The 19,049-nt window shown below is 46.2% G+C and overlaps 1 protein-coding gene across 1 annotated transcript in view; it reads right to left on the reverse strand.

Annotated features, from left to right (window-relative positions):
* JAKMIP3 (Janus kinase and microtubule interacting protein 3) overlaps positions 1–19,049 on the reverse strand; it is a 776,485-nt gene that overhangs the window by 160,325 nt on the left and 597,111 nt on the right. Inside the window, exon 6 of the mRNA XM_086922542.1 lies at positions 3,256–3,402. Coding sequence (XP_086778668.1) covers positions 3,256–3,402 — 147 coding nt within the window. The remainder of the gene's footprint in view (positions 1–3,255; positions 3,403–19,049) is intronic.

The raw sequence follows: 19,049 nt of genomic DNA on the forward strand, positions 1-19,049 counted from the left end.
GTTTACAGAATGTGTAGTGTTTCATTAGTAAGTGTCAAGTTACTCTCCTGACATCACAGTCCACATTCACTACCCTCTCTAGCTGTAGGCATGGGTGGAGTGGAATGGCTGAGTGCTTGGGACGATATTAGGCCTTTGGGAGGCATCAATAGCCTGGCAGCTGTGGGTCCTCACAAAGGCAGTGCTCTGCTGTGACCTCAGCCTCCTGTCGTCAGGTTCTGTGTGTGCGCAGTCACCGCTGCTCTCACTGCCCTTTCTTATGCCAGCCCAACTATCCGGTTCTTTTTCACTTCTGGTCGAGCCCTTCGCCTGATAACCACATATGACTTCCAAGGAAAAGCCGCACACAGTTCAGTGAAGCCATGAGACTTCCAAGGAAAAGCTGCACACAGTTCAGTGAAGCCATGAGACTTCCGAGGAAAAGCTGCACACAGTGCGGAAAAGACATGAGACATCTGAGGAAAACCCGCACACAGTGCGGAAAAGACATGAGACTTGCAGGGAAAAGCTGCACACAGTTCAGAGAAGACATGAGACTTCCATGGAAAAGCTGCACACAGTTCAAAGAAGACATGAGAATTCCGAGGAAAACCTGCACACAGTGCGGAAAAGACATAAGACTTCCAAGGAAAAGCTGCACACAGTGGGGAAAAGACATGAGACTTCCAAGGAAAAGCTGCACGCCGTGGGGAAAAGACATGAGACTTCCAAGGAAAAGCTGCACACAGTGGGGAAAAGACATGAGACTTCCAAGGAAAATCTGCACACAGTTCAGAGAAAACTTGAGACTTCCAAGGAAAAGCCGCACACAGTGGGGAAAAGACATGAGACTTCCAAGGAAAAGCTGCACACAGTTCAGAGAAGACATGAGACTTCCAAGGAAAAGCCGCACATAGTTCGGAAAAGACGTTTTCTGCCATCAGGTGCTGAAATGCGATCCAATATTCTGAAAATTGGAGACTTCTTTTAGCATGCTTACATTTGCATAATGGGCCAATTATGGTGTCTCTGATTTGCGACGCATTTTGTAACTGCTAAGCCTCAGCAGAGAGAATAAGAAGAAAAGAGGAAAAAATAACACATCCACTGTATCCTGAGCTGTATGCCTGCACAGGGCAAAGCACACACATGCCAGTAGTGCAGTAGCACTGTTTTACAACACTCCATGTGGCGCCAAGGTCAGCTTAAGGAAGCTGTATTACACAAAATCATTAAAAAAAATCTAAACTGTTGTGCAGAGGTTTTAATGGAATAAGAACTCTGCTAATGGACGTCCCAGAAGAACCAAAGAAGACAACATTAAAAAAAGTCAATGCAATAAAAGAAACGAGATGCTTATAAAGTGATCGCTGTCCTGCTAACGTCAGGCAGGACCTTACCCGACAGAGCCCCTCAGACAGGAACATGGCTCAGTCCTCCCACAGGGGATGTGGCCTCTTTGAACAGCAGTTGACTTTTTAACCACGGACCCGGAGTCTTGATGCCAATTGTCTTATTGACAAAATGAAGTGGTCCTCACAAACCACGTGATATCCATTTGCCCGTTCTCCTTTCTGCCAAACCCATCAGCTCTTTGGAACGGTTGGCTCATCTCCACTACGGTAACGACAAGGTAATGAGCAATCTTTAACCCTCATGGAATCAGGAGAATGGTAAAGTCTTACATACAGCTCACTCACCGCGACGCAAAAACTGGGCCGCTGTTACTGTGAGACAATCATAAGCATCTGCCTCAAGATGTCTCGACAAGAGGATGAAACGGGGCACTAGACGGCAACAAATGGACTCTAAGTGCTTTATTGTGTGGGAGAGGGGGCACCTTAGTGGCAAACTGCCATTACCTTAATCTGACAATTGAAGGACCGGCTGTGGCATAAAACGTTTTGGGCTGACCCTGTGCAGATTTGGGGCTGGCCCTCTTCTGGTTTGTGGACGCTTTACTGCATCCCTCCACATTAAAACCTATATAAGCAACGTTTTCTAAAGCTGCTATGTGTAGGGCACCTTTTGTGCTACAGCTTCTCCCTCATAGTCACTACATAATGAAATACTCCTCATAGGCACCTTTGCATAGCACATATTAAGAGTGTGCAAAGCTGGCACAAGATAAACTGGCAGGCGAAGAGGCATCCCAGGAAGAGACAACCCAGCTGGCCCATTCTCAATACACTTGCATAGATAGGCAATGACAAGATAAATATAGATGTTGGCCTGCAGACCACCATGGACTCTTGCATTTTGCTGTGAGACCCCATGAGAAATTCAAAGTTGTCTGACATGAAAGATTTCCAGATTGCAAATGTTTACAGGCTCCTTCGAGAACATGGAAACTGTGGTAAGCCATCTGATGCTGACTAGCTAAAATAAACCCTCTCTTCATGCCTCTGTCCCATAAGAACATAGGGGCATTTTTACAAGCCCCTTGTGGCACTGGTGCATCCCTTTTACCCAAGTTTTTTAAATAAGCCTCATAGAGTGTATTCCTTTCAATGTACAGCCATCAGTGTGTTAAAGTAGTACAAACACAACCTCCAAAAAGTCAACGGCACAAAATCAATGCCAATGCATCGATGTAACAAAGAGAGAGATGGCCACTGCATAGGTGATCACTACATCGATTAAGTTAAGCATAATAACATTATATAAATGTATTTCATTGAATTAAGAGAAAAAAGGTTTCTTTAATGTTATTTACTGAAATAGAATGGGTAAGAGGGGCATCTTTAATGAAATGTGTGTATTTAAGAGTTAAACTAACAGTAAGGCATGTTAAGGTATACTTATTTGATTTAACTTACATTCATTATTAAAGATATGTTGGAATTTCAACAGTCTTGTAATTCGTGGTGCTGCCTTTCTTACTATGATGCCTGTTTGTTATTTCTACCTCTAGTGATCAGAGTAACTTATTGGCCTAAGCCCCCACCTCCGAGCAGGTATTTAGGCTATAGTACTCTCCTAATTAACTTATAGGTCTGCTCTTTTGTATAGCTCTCTTGTGTGATACTCATTGTAAATGGCTTAGAGTCGGTGTAAAAGTTATACCAAGGATACTTTAAAGTACAATAATTGATAGTGACAGTTGTCATTAGTGCCATGGTCAGGTGCAGATAACTAATATCTGGTACTCGTGGTTCAAAGTTCCTCATTACTATAGTTCCTGTATATGAAACTACATAAATTACGCGAATATGCAAATATGCAATGCAAAATGAACAATATAAATTACGTGAAAAATAGTAAAAAGTACTGTACCATTTCTATATTCTCTTGTGTTACAAATTTCAACTTATTTTCCATTCGGCGAAAGGCGTGTGACAGATCTTCATTCTTTCGACTGAGACGTTTGTTTTTATCCAGAAGTGGTTTATACTGACTTTCTGCTTCTCTCAGGCGCTTCAACTGAAATGTAAAAACAAAGTCAAGTTGCAGATAATATTATATACAAAAGACGGAGCCAGTTTATAATAAAACCCACTTATAGTTTGAATGCAGAGGCAATGGTGTCTTTTTAACTTAATTATATAGCTAATGGACTTATGTAACCTATACTATAAAACCCTGGTAATATATAAGGTCTTGACATCACATGACCTTTGAAGGCGAGGGTATCACAGCAAGCGACATTACATCACTTTTTATCTGCTGAAACGAGATGGAGGAAGTATGAAATCCTACGATAAGTGAAACACTGATATACTAACATAATCAGTTAATCGCATGGTGAATACTGGAAGGGGAAGTAGAGGTCTCATAATTGTGCTAGCTGGCGACTAGTAACTGATGCCTCTGCCATTAGTTAACATGCTACAAAATGCTAAACAGTGAGGCAATGTAATTCACAAAGCAAAATAACAAAATTGAGGAATCTATATACAATGAAATATACATTAACATTAGCACCATTAAAAGATCCTAAAATGTAAATGCCGCTAAAAAGGTTAATATTTAATTACAGTAATTTCTCCCTAAAAAAGTGCACAGCAAAGTACGAAAATTCATCCCATTTTCTGCGTTAAAAATCCAGCAGAGAACTATTTTTTGTTACTATCTCATTTTCAATACACCATGCTCACCTGGTCCATTCCTCTGGTAGTCAACAAGACTTGCCCATCGCTAATAATCTAATATTTACATCCTTTTCTATTGCTTTCAGCTTCGGCCACCAGATTATATTACACAAAAGGCACACGAAAGGGCTCAAGGTTTCCTTTGTGCTGTAAATATAAATGGTAATCCAGTGCCACCCCTCCCCAGGTTGAAACCCCTTCACTTAACGGCAAAGTTCCAAACCTAAACTGGGCACAGATCTCTTTGGTCTTTGCGAGAATCCATAGATAGAAGTAATCATTCATGCACTACAATATTTTGCACTTCGTTTCAATATTGGAAATCTCCAGCTCACAGTGTACAGTGATACAGAAGAGAACTCCTATTTCCCCTAACAGTCTTTCAAGAAATGTTTTTTGGCCATGTAATTGCCATTGTTTATGCATATCCGAAATATTTTGACCAAAAAAAACATTACAATAGCCATGAATAGGTGTAATTTGATGGGGTTTTTGCTATTAAATCCCCATAGAGTGCAAAGCATTTCCAAATGGCTTACTGGGTATGTATTAACACAAAACAGGTCTTATGCACTGTTTGTGTGTATCCCAAATATGTTGACCACACAGAAAATTATATTCACTTTTTGAAAATAACATTAGTATATTAAGAAGTGCAATTTAGCATTAGACTTCTTCTCTCAGTTTTAAAGATCTAATCGTGAACTTTGTTCTGCCAATATTTTTATCTGCTTTACTTTTCTTTGTTTTCATTTGGTGCTAGTGCGACCCTTCCTCTCTTCACTACAACCTTCATATTTCTTTTAAATACTCTGATAATTTTATGCATTTCTTCACCTGTGCATAGTTAGTTTTTTTATACTGTAAGACTCTAACCTTCTCTGCGCATCAACACTGCAACCTAAACACCATTTACAGTACCATGTCGTTAACAGTAAGTTCCTCCATGACATCTATGACATGTTCCTGATTCTTAAAAGCAGATTGAATATTGCCCCTTTTAAATATACACTGTTCCATTAGCTGCCTGATAAATTCCACTTGTAAGCAGTTTAAGGTATCTCTATTGTTGGCTTTAGATGCCACTAGGAAGCCCCACTTGGCAATAGGCAGTTTTTAGTTTCCCATAAGTAATAGTAATGTTGTGTGGCGTTTAGAGCTCCAAGTGAATTTTCCCGATTCATGACCTAATATAGGTACAATTCACATTGCCCTTATGTAGGCATAGAAATCAATCACTTATTTAGCCATAGCCCATGCAGACCAAATACAGGCATGGCTACTTCCACCCGTACCAAAGTTCACAACGATTTCTTGGAAAATCAGCTTAAGCAGTTAGGGAACTTCCCCTTGCTTGAATATTGTTTTGTCCAAGAACTCATGTACTTTGCAAAGAACAACTATTCCCTAGGGGTTCTTTCCTGACATTATTATGCCCGACTTTACGTCAATCTATGGCATTCCTAAACACCTTAAAGGTATAAATATACCTTCACTTGCTATGGCAAACTACGGTGGTTCGGAGCAGTTCGACTATCTACTTGCCCGACGCAGCTCGCTACAGCAAGTGCAGAAGGAAGCCGACCCCAGCTGACACACTGATCAAGAGGCTGTCTCTCTCTCGCCAAGAATTCAGCTCCAGTGTTTCCAAGCTCCCCTTGCGGGGTGTTGGGAAATCAAGTCCTGAGACAGAGATACCAGACCTTCTTCATTCTAAACCAAGGTATGGAGCTGATAGAACTTAGAGTAACCTTTGGTAGATTCTTGGCAAAAACAACTAAACCTAAGCTACACCATACTTACTTCTTCCCGCGTACTAGACTTAGGTTAGGTACATTGGGGTAGGCGTATTTAGAAGCACCAGTTGAGTATTTTAGTCAATGTTATTTATGTATCTATTTTTATATGGCGGAGAAACCATACAATACATTTACAGTATTATTTTATAATACTATTTTCGCTGTAGGCATTATACTTTGCAGTCTGCTTAACGATTGCAGCAGTTCACTTCTCTTGTATGAGAAAGAAGACTGTTCAATAAACCTTTTTATTGAAAACGCCCGTCTCTCTATTTCTCTACAAATCTGTTGGAACGAAGCATGCACGATTGACTGAGTGAAATTCTTATCTATTGTTTCCCCGACTCTAGAGACATATTTCTTATTCTTGGGAACCAAAGTTATCATGTTTTTGCGGTTGTCAGAAACTAATCCCTTCTTGTAAATTCGATAAAGTTTCTAGTGACCTCTGAGCTAGCTGGCACTCACTATTAAGTCTAGTATATTCGATAGAGACCTAGTCTACCTCAGTTCTACGTCTAATCTATAGGATATATTATTCCAATGCGCAGAGCCTATTGGGAATATAGGAACTACACTACAGTAAGGTATCTTTCTTTAACATATTATGAATGGGATCAACCTACATTTTGTCCAGCTGTTAAATAAATTTGGCAGTCTTCATAGTACACCAGTTCAGCAGTCCAACTTTGTGCTTCCAGGTTGTTCAAAATCCTCTGACAGCAAAACAGCTTAGAATGAAAATACTTGATTTAATCTAAACCATTGGTAAATACTCTGGATGCATTCCATTCTGTTATGTTCAGCTCTTCTGTGCCACAGCAAGCAGGGATCGATAAAACTCAATGTATTCCATAACAGGGGGTGCGGTTTAGCATTTTGGGCTGATCTGTCAACTTTGCGGCTGGCCAATGGTGATTTGCATATTGTTGGTCACTGTGTACAAGTGGTAGTATGAAATGTTGCCTAGATTTATTGACACTCCCTGTGATTAATTTGAGTATTCCACACACTACTTTGTGTTCTTATCAATGTATTTACTTTGGGAATGCTGATAAATGGAAGATATGTTAAAAAGGTTCATCGGATTATGAAAAAATTTATTGTTTTAATCACTATGGTCATAATTTCTTGTACCTCCCGTCCTGTTTGGTATACCCACTTCAATCTTCGTATGTATTTGCGGCCTCCCTGCTCCTACTAGTCACAACGTCGCCGATTCTGTCTTCAATTCAGTAAATAGTTCGACTGTTCATTTACTGAATTGAAGACGGAATCGGCAACGCTGTGACGAGTAGGAGCAGGGAGGCCGCAAATACATACGAAGATTGAAGTGGGTATACCAAACAGGACGGGAGGTCATCCAATGAACTTCTGTGTGCCGATCTCGATGTATGGGTCATCCACTGCAGCGGCTTGTTTTTACCATAAACGTAACATAAGGAAGAATCAAGTCCTACTCACTCCGGTGGCTCCCTCGCACAGTGTGGAACGCCAGAGAGATAACGAATAAAGAAATTTCCAGTAAAGGAAACATCAGAAGCTGACAGATCGTATCAGACTGAGGCGCACTGTACCACCAAATTTAAGTGGGTCCAGTAATAACGATTTTAAACTTAAGAATCAGTCCTGAAGAAGGTGCTATAGAAAGAAAAACCGAAACGCCACGTCGACTAACTTGTGATTCTTGTTTTATGTATTATGTTTTAATCTTGATGAACTGTACAATAATATGTTGAGTAATTACCCTTATGGTTGTTTTTAACATTATTATTAAATGATTTATATTGTATGTGAAATAATAACATTTGTACACATTTTTACTAAAATGTATTTGTATTAGCTTATTTGACTGTCACTGTTTATCCATAATAGATACTATAATACCTGTGGGTATCCTTGCTATTCTCTTGCACTCGCTACACATCAGATGTTTGTTGCCTTTTGTCCGTTTCACTTCCCAAACATTACGAGTAAAGTTTACCCTGGATCTTGACTCTCTCATAACACACAGAGTAACAGATAGTATTACCACTCCATAATAGGCTTTCAGGCCTGTAATAGTGGGACAACCCGTGTTTTTGCACTTCCCCCCCCCCTGGTCCCAGACAACCACCAATAGGGGGCCTCCTTATTTTTTCTACATAAATAATTGACCTTTGACATTACATGTGCACCTTCCCTCAGACATTCATAGAAAATATCAATGGTGTAATTGAACATTTTGTGTATTCTTCAATACAGAATGTCATCATGAGATCTCTAGAGGGGGCACACGCTAATATTAAAAATGTTAAAATGTAGAAATATCAGTTGTTACTATATGTTCAGTTCCCTTGGTAATATCTTCTTCCATTAGATTGCTTACTAATAGAAATTACTCATATTTCATGTATATTTTACAGTACGAACAAGAATTGCAGTACCATCGTAGTCTGCAGTGGTGTAACCCAAAATGATTCTCCCCCTGAAGAATGTGACGAGGAGCCCTCAGTCTCCCATATCTTAAAGATATCCATTTGCATTAGGCGGGCAGTGGCAGCCAGTGAAATTTGAAAGCGATGAGACCGAGTTTGGCGCAGGGATGAGAAAGAGGCGATGGGGTTCACCAGAAGGGAGCACAGCATCTTTGAGACGCCTATCTCCATTTCCCATGCAAATCTTTTTTTTTAAAACAATGGGATAAAATAATGTTTTTTCCAGCATATTTGTTTCAAAATCAAAAGAATAAAATGGTCCATACTTTAACTCAACAATCTGTGCTCACATGAAGTAATCACTGCAAATCCAGTGTTTACCTGGATAAATAAATACATGTTGATGTTGAGAGCTGTTTTATCCACTGGAGCAGCTTTTAGCACCATTAATATTATGAATTCTTTATATTTAGAGGCATGGCTAAGAGCCCACGCAAAATGGCGAGCACATGTGAATCCCCATGGGATGATGTAGGAAAGACGTTGCTTGGTGTGGTCTTCCTATGTCAATGGAGTCTTCCTTCAATGATTCCCTTCAAGCACTGAGTGTTTCTTTCTGAAGCTGGTTGTCACATTCTATTGTTTCTCATGGCGGCACGCCTCTCTCTCCTCAGAAGCCGCTGCCAGTTTATTCACTGGCATAACAGGGAGGATTACGAGACACCTAGAAGGACTGCCAGGTTTGCACCCTTTTAGTATTAAATCTTTTTTATTGAAAGCCAATACACCGACCAGTGCTTTTGGAGGCAAGGCCGAACAGTGACAAACCAGGAGCTGCGCTAACACCAATACAGGTGTTTACGATGCAGTTTAAACACGGCATGCCGCCTACAACCCAGCCGGGCCGGCCGCGTTTGAAGCCTAAGAATCAGTCGGTCGCAACAACAATGCAAACATTAATGAAAAAAGTGAGAAAAAAAACAACCCTCCCTTCCCTACCCTACCCCCCTCCCTACCCCCTTGTCCGCTGAGGTAAAGGAAATTATACATTGAGTAAATCAGTGGTAGTGGCTAGAACAGCACGGAAGGGAGCTCTAATTCTGGGATGCCTTTTTGCTGGGTTTTGCCTTAGACTCTGAGAGAGGTGTGTCGGCCAGGCGTAGCAATCTCAAGTATCGGGGACAGCTCAGCTCCCTGAATTCCCCTGTAAGAAGCGACAGGAAAGGCCGCCAGAGGTCCGCAAATTCGTCTCCTCTGCCCGCCGTGGTCAATGACAGCTTCTCCATACCCAGAATAGTCCAGAGCCTGTGCAGCCAGCCCAATTGCCCAGGTGGTTGAGGATCCCTCCAGTGGGGTTTATACTGACTTTCTGCTTCTCTGCCCCTAGTGCAAGCGCTATTAGTCTCCCTCTCATTGACTTTAGGGGGTACATCAAGGCGTTGGGAAGTCCCAGCAACACATAGGCAAGGAACCGGGGAAGCTGGGTGTCTAAGTGTAGGTCTATCAAGTCTAAAATAGGAGTCCAATATTTCTGCAGATGTTCACAACTCCACAGCAGGTGTTCCAGTGTGCCCAACCCTCTGCAGCCCCTCCAACAGCGGTCACTGACCTGGGTATTCCAGCGATGTATGCGTTCTGGGGTGTGATACCAGTAGGTGGCCACTTTTGTGAGTGTCTCAGTGAGGCCCGTGTGGTAGGCTGAGTGCCGGGCCCTGTGGTAGATCCCCTCCCACTCCTTGCGCATGAGCTGTCTTCCTAGGTCCTTTTCCCATCTAGCCTGTCCCGCGTTATAGGTGTATTTGTTAGTAAGGAGCAGGTGTTGGTATATGTCCGACAGTAGTTTCTTCTCCGACGTACGCGTTAGCAGCCATTTTTCATAGGATGCAAGAAAGCGCTGCGCTCCCGGCTTGATCGGCGGCTGTACGACCCAATGTCGGACCTGCAAATAAGGCATGCGGTCCGCTTCCGGTATGCCATAAGCCTCCTTCACCTTCTGGAATGGAAGGATGCCTTGAAGGTCAAACATGTGGCCTATCTCCCAGCAAGGCGTAGTTCTCCATGTTGCAAATGCTTGTGCATCTAGGCCTGGAGTGAACTCCGGGTTGTCGAATATCGGTGTTAGCGGGGAAGGGAAGGAAGTAAGATCTCTCCGGACTGCAATTTTGTCCCACACTTCCATGACCGTACCGGTTATGTATGACGCATACAGGTTGGGCGGCCTATGGCGCCTCAGCAGGAAGGGTATCCCCTGTAGTGTCCGGCCCGCTACTGCCTGGTCTTGAAAAAGCCAGTGTTTGCTGGATTCCAGTTGGTACCACTCTACAAGCGTGCGTAGCTGTGCCGCTTTAAAGTACAGAGCGAGGTCGGGCATCCCAATTCCCCCATGTGCCGGGGGAAGCGTGGCGATTAGATGCTTAAAGCGAGGGCGGCGACCATTCCAAACACAACGCGACAGATCTGCCTGCGTTTTCTGGAGCCAGCCTGCTGGAGGGCGTAGTGGGAGAGTCTGGAAGACGTATAGGGCCTGAGGGAGCAGCGTCATCTTAATGGCAGCAATACGGCCCAGCGAGGACAGTGAGAGGTATTTCCACTTCCGTAGAGTCTCGGTAAGGCGCACGCTACGTCTGGCATAATTGACCTCTGCTGTGGCCGGTATCGTGGGTGCTAGTAAGACTCCTAGATAGGGAACAGAGGCCGTAGACCATCGCACGTCAAATTCCGCCTTAGCCTCCGTTAACACCTCTGTGGGTAGGGATACATTCAGCGCTTCTGATTTGTCTACATTAATTTTAAAGCCCGAGGCCTGGGCAAATGTATGTAGCTCGATAAAGAGTGCTCTCAGGGATTGCATTGGGTCCATAAGCGAGAGCAGAATGTCATCTGCGTATAGACTGATTTTGTGTGTATCTCCACCAAAGGGGATGCCTCTGATGAGTCGATGTTGTCTAATCCGCTGCGCCAATGGCTCCATGTAAAGCGCGAATAGCAGAGGGGAGAGCGGGCAACCCTGCCTGGTCCCCCTGCTGATCGGGAACCTTGGTGAGGTGTGGCCATTCACCCTGACCGTAGCAGTAGGTTGCCTATAGCAGTTGAAGATGCAGCTTCGGAGAGTTGCCCCGAAACCGAATCGCTGTAGCGCCAGGTCTAGGTAGGGCCAGTGCACCCGATCGAACGCTTTCTCGGCGTCGACCGTAAGGAGCATGCAGCCCGGCTTTGCCCGTGATCCGGCTTCAATCAAGTGGAGAACGCGTTTGGTGTTATCACTCGTCTGTCTTTGGGGGATGAAGCCAGCTTGGTCCGGCTCCACCAGCTGTTGCATATAAGGACCCAATCGGCCAGCTATGATACTTGTATAAAGTTTGAGGTCAATATTTAATAGGGATATAGGCCTGTAGGAATCGCATTTGGTCGGATCTCTACCGGGTTTGGGTATCCCCGAGATCGCGGCTTCCAATAGGTCCGGTGGGATGGCTCCGGGCTGATCAAAGGTATTGAACAGATCTCGCAATAAGGGTGCCACCTGTGGACAGAATTTCTTATAGAATGCCGCGGGGTAGCCGTCCGGGCCTGGAGATTTCCCAAGCTTGAGGCGAGATATCGCCGAGATGACTTCCTCTGTACCGATGGGCCTATCCAGAAACTTCACTTGCGCCTCGTTCAGTGACGGGAGGACTGCCCCATCCAGATACTCGCTGCTCGCCTGTGCGTCTAGGGTGTCTGCGTCATACAGGTCGGCATAGAATCTACCAAACGCCGCCGCTATGGCCGCATCTTCCGTAATCGGGTCCCTATTGCTAGGATGAATAGTCCAGATGAGCTGCCTTTGGCGCTGCTCTCTGAGCTTGCTCGCCAGCAATTTCCCACAACTGTCTCCCCCGATGTAGTAAGCATGTTTCAGGCGTAAGGCGGCGAATTCCGCCACATCCTGATCCAGGGCCGCAAACATCTTTCTTTCTGTGCACAGTTGGCGCCAAGCCCTGGCCGCCCCTGTGCACTGGTGCATCTGCTCCAGCTCCGCCACCCTCTGCGTAAGTTCAGCTCTCTTCTGTGCGCGCTCCCTATTGTTAGCCACGGCTACCGAGATAACTTCGCCTCGCAGGACAGCCTTAAGCGCGGCCCATTGAGTGGCTTTGGAGGTGTCATCATTAGCGTTATTAACAAGGAATTGGTTGATGGCGGTTGTTATCTTCTCTACCGTAGCAGAGTTTTGCAATAGGCCAACACGCAAACGCCAGTGCCGCTGTGGACTGGGAGTGTCCGGTACCAGGAAGGACGCCACCACTGGGGAGTGGTCCGACAGTGAGGCCGGGAGGATCTTGACCTCTCGCGAGCGCGTCGCTAATTGGGTAGAGCATAGGAAATAATCTAGCCTCGCATATGAGTAGTGTGTGTAGGCTGTGGCTCGAGGATGGGAGAGGCTCTGTAGGTCAACTAAGCCCAGATCAGCAAGATGTGCGTGCCCCTCTGCGGAAAGTGCCCCGACCTGTCCGGAGTGTTGGTTAGATCGGTCTGCTGTGTTGTGAAATACCATATTCAGATCTCCCCCTATTAGTAAGTGTGGGTGGGTGTTGGCTGTGGCCGCCTCCAGTGCTGAGTGTAAGTATCGTTCCTGACCATCATTAGGTGCATATGCTGAGCCTATCAGTAACGTCTGTCCCGCCACCTGAAAGCGATGGACTAACAGTCTGCCCTTAATCTCCGCGTCCTTTTGCAACACCCGTCTCCTAAAGGATCTCGCTACCAGGATCGCCACTCCCGCCACTTTCTTGGATGCTGATGAGAAAAACTGCTCTGGGAAGAAGAGGGTTTTAAGCCTATGGTGATCTTTGGGCAGGAGGTGTGTCTCCTGCAGTAGGCAGATGTCAGCTTGTGAGTTTCTCAGACATGAGAGGACTGCTCTGCGTTTGTTCGGGCTGTTAAGTCCTCTCACATTAAGCGAGAGAATCTTCAAGGATTGAGTCATCCCGGGCATGCAGCGAGGGGAAGCGCGCTAAGCGTGTGAACTGTCAGTTGAATGGAAAAAGGGGGAAAAAGGGACAAACGGTTTCTCTCAGCACTAGTGGACAAGGAGGGCCCTCCCCCCGCCCCACCCCAAACCCCAACCCCAAAAAAGAGCCCCCCCCGGCAACCCAAACTGCGCCATCCACCCTTCTCCCAGGACCCACCCCCTTCCCTCCCTCTCCCGATCCCAACTAAGAAACCCCAAGAAAAAGTCATAGTCCAAGGTCAATCAAAAGTAGCATAAACCTGCAGAGTGATCAAAGTCAGATTAGGCCCAAACCTAGTGGGCCAAAAATAGACTGGGGATGTGGCATTAGCGACCCTTGTGGCCCCCCGCCCCCCCCACTTTTGTTGCGACTGACCATGAATCCCCCCCTCTGTGGCTGTCTTAGGCAGGCCCCGAGGTGCCCTTTGCCACCACCTGCACCGCTGCAGCATGTTCCTGTGCCATCGTCGTCCGGTCCGGGCGTGCACTCGACTTTGGCCGTCGTCGTCTTCGGACTTTCTGCCAGCCATCACATCGTGGCTGTGACTAATTTTCTTGTGACGACTCTGTATTGGCATCGTCGCTGTGTTCTTGATCTGGCAGCTCGAGCCCTAGAAGCTCGCAGGTGTCCTGGAGGGAGCGCATCTGATGAAGGGCTCCGTCCCACCGAAAGATGAGTCTAAACGGGTGGCCCCAAGAATAGGGCACCCGTTTGTCTCTCAGGAAAGTGGTGACAATCTTAAATTCCCTTCTCTTTTGGAGCGTTATCACAGAGAGGTCTTGAAAGAGTTCCACTGACGCGTCTCTGAATCGGAGAGGCTGGGACTGGCGTGCTTCTCTGAGAATCCTCTCTTTGAGAGGAAAGTCCGGGAGGAAAGCTAGTATGTCCGGAGGAGGGGCCGGAGCCCGTCGTGCCAAACCCACTCGGTGTGCTGGGTCAATGCGGATGGGGAAGTCAGCAGGCTCCTTGAGAACTTCCCGGAACAGATCTTGGAGGTACGTGGTGACGCTGTTCCCTTCCGCTTTTGATGGTACTCCCCGGACCCTTATGTTGTTCCGCCGGGAGCGGTTCTCTAAGTCCTCATTATGCGCTTGAAGGTCCATTTGCTGATCACGGAGCCGCAGGACCTCTTGCTGGAGATGCGCCAGGTCTTCACAACGGACGTGATTGGAGTCCTCCATCGTCGCCACCCTTTCTCCAAGTCCATCTAGGTCCCTTCGCAGCTCCCTCTGTTCGCTCACCAGCTCTTGCTTTAGGGTTTGGAAGTCTTCCCGCAGTGTGCCGAACAAGGATTCTAGGAAGGATCTCGTGACAGGGGCTTCAACCTGGGCCGCATCTTTGTTGGTGGCGGGCGTGGTTTCCGGCGACGTTGCTTGAGATTTGTCTCCTTTCGGCGGCTGCTTCACCAGGAGATCAGTGATGGGGCGGCCTCCCCTGCGGTTAGCATGTGCCATCGCAGTGTTTCCTGCCGTGCCCTATCTCCGTGGCCACGGCAATGGTTCGGTGCTCCAACCGGCCACCAAGCTGCGAAGAGGGGCCAGTCAGGGTCAAGCCGCTTGTGTGGCCGTTGCGGGGGTGGACGGTCAGCCTGGTTGTATGTCCGGTTCAGTGTCCCCAGGGCTCGGCGCTCAGGTCCCGCTTAGGCCAGGAGTCCCGCAGCTCCGCCGTGCATCGTCCCCGTGCGTCTCGGGTGTGTCTCCGGTCCCGGGGGGCCACCAGCGCCAGGCCCTCGACAGCCGCCGTAGGGCAGCTAGGCGGGAGCTTCCTTCAGGGGGGCGAACTTCACCCCACTTCTTCTCGCCCTGGTCCGGGTGTTGCTCCACAGTCCCGGAGGGACCTCTCTCCGTGGGGGTCTTACTGAGGGTGCCTGACTGCCCTCGGTGCGGGACCTACCCCCACTGCGCTGTTGCACTGCCTCTCGCTTGCTGTGGCTATCCCTCCGAGGCGTCCAGGGCACCCACGACCAGCCGCCTCTCCCCCGGCCTGATCTCTGCCCTCCTGGGTGCGCTGGGGCTCGCGCGGCGTCGCGGAGTGGGCCCAGCGTTCCTCCCTATGCAAGTCCTCCGGGTTGCCCGGCTCTGCCAGGCCCCGACCGGGCCGCCCGGCGCGACGCCTCCCGGGCCACTCAGGCGCCCCTCTTCGGAAAGCCCGCAACCCCTGGCAAGGCCTCCAACTCTGGGCTGCTGCAAGTGTCTCTGGGGGACCGGATCTCACCCCAGATCAGTCTATGTCCGCATGCCAGGTCTCGACCACACCCCTGCCCACGCGGTCCTGGCACGTTTCACCACTCACCGCTTGTGATGCTCGGGCCACTCGAGAGTTCTCTCTTCTCGCCAGTCGCTGCCCGGCCCAGACTGCTGCTGTTCACAAGCCCACTACTCCTGTGCTCCGCTGGCCCTCCGTCTTGCAGGCCCAGACCGGGCCCTCAATTTTCACGCTCCCGGCGTTTCCACCAGTCAGCCGCCGGGAGCCTAGCTCCCCAAGTCGACCCCCCGCTTACTTGCTTCTGCCAGGGGTCGAGGGGGGATGCGCGATGTCCGCCGATCCAGTCCCCAACTGTCCAGCACCTCTCCAGCCAGTCCGCCTAGGCCCAGGCCGGGGCCTCGATTTTAGCGCTGCCCCGTGCAGGCCCAAGCCGGGCCCTCGATTTTCGCGCTCCCGGGGCTCTCGATAGCCAGCCGCCGGGAGCTCAGCACGCCCTGGGTAGCCCCCCGCTCACTTGTTGCTTCCAGGGGCTGAGGGAAGGTATGCGGTGTCTTCTGATCTGGCCCCCGACCGCCTATCGCCTCTCCAGCCGGTCCGCTTAGGCCTCGATTTGTGCACTGCCCGTTCTCCTCGCGTCTCCGGGTCAGGATGTCACCCGAGTCTCGCCAACTGTCGGCTTCCCGGGCAGTAGGCGACACCGCCGGGTCCACAGCCGCGCCGAGGGCACCCGTGAGGCTAGCGGACAGCAGGATCCCTCGGAGGCCAGTATTTGGGGGCAGTTTGCAATGCCTATGTATGCTGCAGGGGGATTAGGGCAGGGAGCCACGCAGACCTGCGACTGTTCAGGTCGCCATCTTGGCCACGCCCCCAGGTTTGCACCCTTTTGAGGGTTTTTGCCTGCAATTTGTTCTAAACTGCTTGCACATTTCTGTGCTATTTCTACAATCAAGCCTTTTAGAAAAAGATAGTTTTCACAGGAATTCCTATTTACCACTCAGTTAATTTTGGCACCTTGGCTTTTTCTGGTCTACTAATTCATTCTCCATCCTGTTTTCTTCTCAAATGGACATATGGTCTATGATATACCCTCATGGACACCCATTTTGGCACAACAATAGTCTCTTAAAGCATCTTCCAAGCTAACTTCTCGGGCATAGCGAGAAGTCTGCTATTATTTTTTTCCTCTTTCTTTTTAGTCAATGAACAATACTTACACTCTCTCCTCAATTAATAGACAGACCGAAAAGAATCAAAACAACTTTTTCAACCTCCTTCTCACAGGCGTACTAGGAACTCCTCCACAATGTCTCGAACTCCAGTGATGGAGGATGAGTGTGCATCCCTACACAGAAGTGCTGCATTTGACTCCAGTTCATTTTCCATAGCTACTCGACCACCATTGACCACGGGGCAAGCATCAACTAAACAACTCAAAAAGGACCCACTCTCACCTGCTAAATATCTTCCTCCTGTCTCTATGGGTCTTTTTCTGAAGAAATCAGAGCCTTACCTCCGTATATGGTTTTAACTGACACAAAACTACAATCCCTTAGTGACAGATGGTCTCACATGTAAGAGCACCTCTCATCAACTAAACTACACATCACAACTTTTACATATATTACCCTCAAAGTCAACACACTTCAATTACAGGTTTCTACCCTACAAGAACAAGTGATAGACCTAGAAAACAGAAAAAAGAAAAACTATTTATGATCTTCCTGAGGGTTAGGAAGGTACTAATCCTGTTATCTTCTTCAAACTCTTCTTTCCTAAATTATTGAATATATCATCATCACCATTGCTCAATATTGAACAAGCTCACAGATTTGGTCATCTATGTACCATGTCTTCTATTTGCAACAAACGTAGAGGAGTGATTCTTTACTACCTGAAATATATCAACTTGCTTGAAGTCCTCTGCAGCTAAGCTGTTTAAAGAGATTTCTAGGTCAGGCAACTTCATATGCTTTTCACAAGATTATGCTAAGGCTACTGCAGATTCACACTGAGAACTTCTAAATATGTGAGCAACGGTTCGCTCTCTTGGTGTCCAATTTGAATTATTTCATCCTTGCTTATTTAAAAGTAATTTACAAAAACAAAACAACAACCTATGAGAACCCTATTACATTCTAAAGTTTTCTAGAGACAGAGTTGAAAGCATGGCCACTTCAAGATCTCCTCATTTTTCATTTTCTTTGTTATATTGCTTGTTTTTCTCCATAACAGTTCCATTAATCATCTTACATTAGTCATATAGAGTTGATATAGTTGCATAGCCTTATTGCTGAATTAATAATTAAGTGTTTATTACATCTTTAGTGTGTCTCCACTAATTTGCCTTTCTCTTACAGGTATTGTCTTCATATTCTACACTTGTGCACATTCTTTGTTTCATGTTCCACAACTCTCCTTTAATCTTTGCCCCGGAGCCCAGATGTGCCATCCCTCCATGTGGCCTCACCTACTCCATCCTTTTTCAAATGTTTGTAGGTATGGTTCTCTTTATTTTTGCTTCCAACTTTTTTAACATACTTACTTGCATTCCAGATCTTCATAAACTTCCTTTTATCTCTCGATTTCTATCACATTTCTTCACAATGCGACAACTTTCTTTTCATATATTCCTCAAGAACTCATATTTGCATTATTGTATTCCTTCATGTTTACATGGTTCTCATTTATGCTTCTTACTTGTGTATTGCGCTTATCTTTTCTTTTCAATTCTGCCCTATGTTGTTCAAAATTGTGTCTTGGATTGTCAGAGGTCTTAACGATCCAATTAAGGGGCATCTAACAAAGCTAGGTGCAGACATTGCACTTATTTAAGAATCACATCTTACAAAAGATTACTATATTACATTGAAAAGAGGATTGGTTGGCTAAGACTTCTTTTCTGGAAGAGGTAAAAAGAATGGAGTCATGGGTTTATGGTGTAGGACCCTCCCTATTCATTTGGTATCACAGGACAAGGATAAAGGATAAAGATGGAAGATGGTAGTTTCTTAAATTGCTGATTGATAAAGTCCCACTTTCTATCTTTAATGTATACGGTCCTAGTACCACAGATTGTCAATTCTGGTCTAATTTTGCTCAAAAGATTATGCAATGTTCTGACGATAACTTTATTTTTGCTGGAGACTGCAACCAAATTGTTGATCCGTTTACTGACAGAAACAGTACATCTCAGTAGATTCCAAATTAATCACAAAAAATATTTGTCCATGCTCTAAACAGAGAAATCTGCTTGAAGACTATAATACTGCCCTACGAGATTACACATACTTCTTTCCAGTTCACCACACTCAGTCCAGAATAGATTTCATTTTTATTTTACCTGTCTTGTCCCAAACCTTACTCTCTGATGATATAGGTTCTAATTTAATTTCAGACCTTGCTTTAGTCTCTGCACTTAGCAAAGCGATGACGATTAAATAATTCACTTCTACTACATGCTTTTTTTAATGCATCCTTTACCTCCTTCTTGCATGAATATTTCTGTCCTAATCAAAGAGAAGATATTGACTTTTCAAGTCTTCAAAGCATCAGTTCATGCTTTTATAACGA

The sequence above is a fragment of the Lissotriton vulgaris genome, chromosome 5 (genome assembly GCF_964263255.1).
Source record: "Lissotriton vulgaris chromosome 5, aLisVul1.2, whole genome shotgun sequence".
Lineage (NCBI taxonomy): Eukaryota > Metazoa > Chordata > Amphibia > Caudata > Salamandridae > Lissotriton > Lissotriton vulgaris.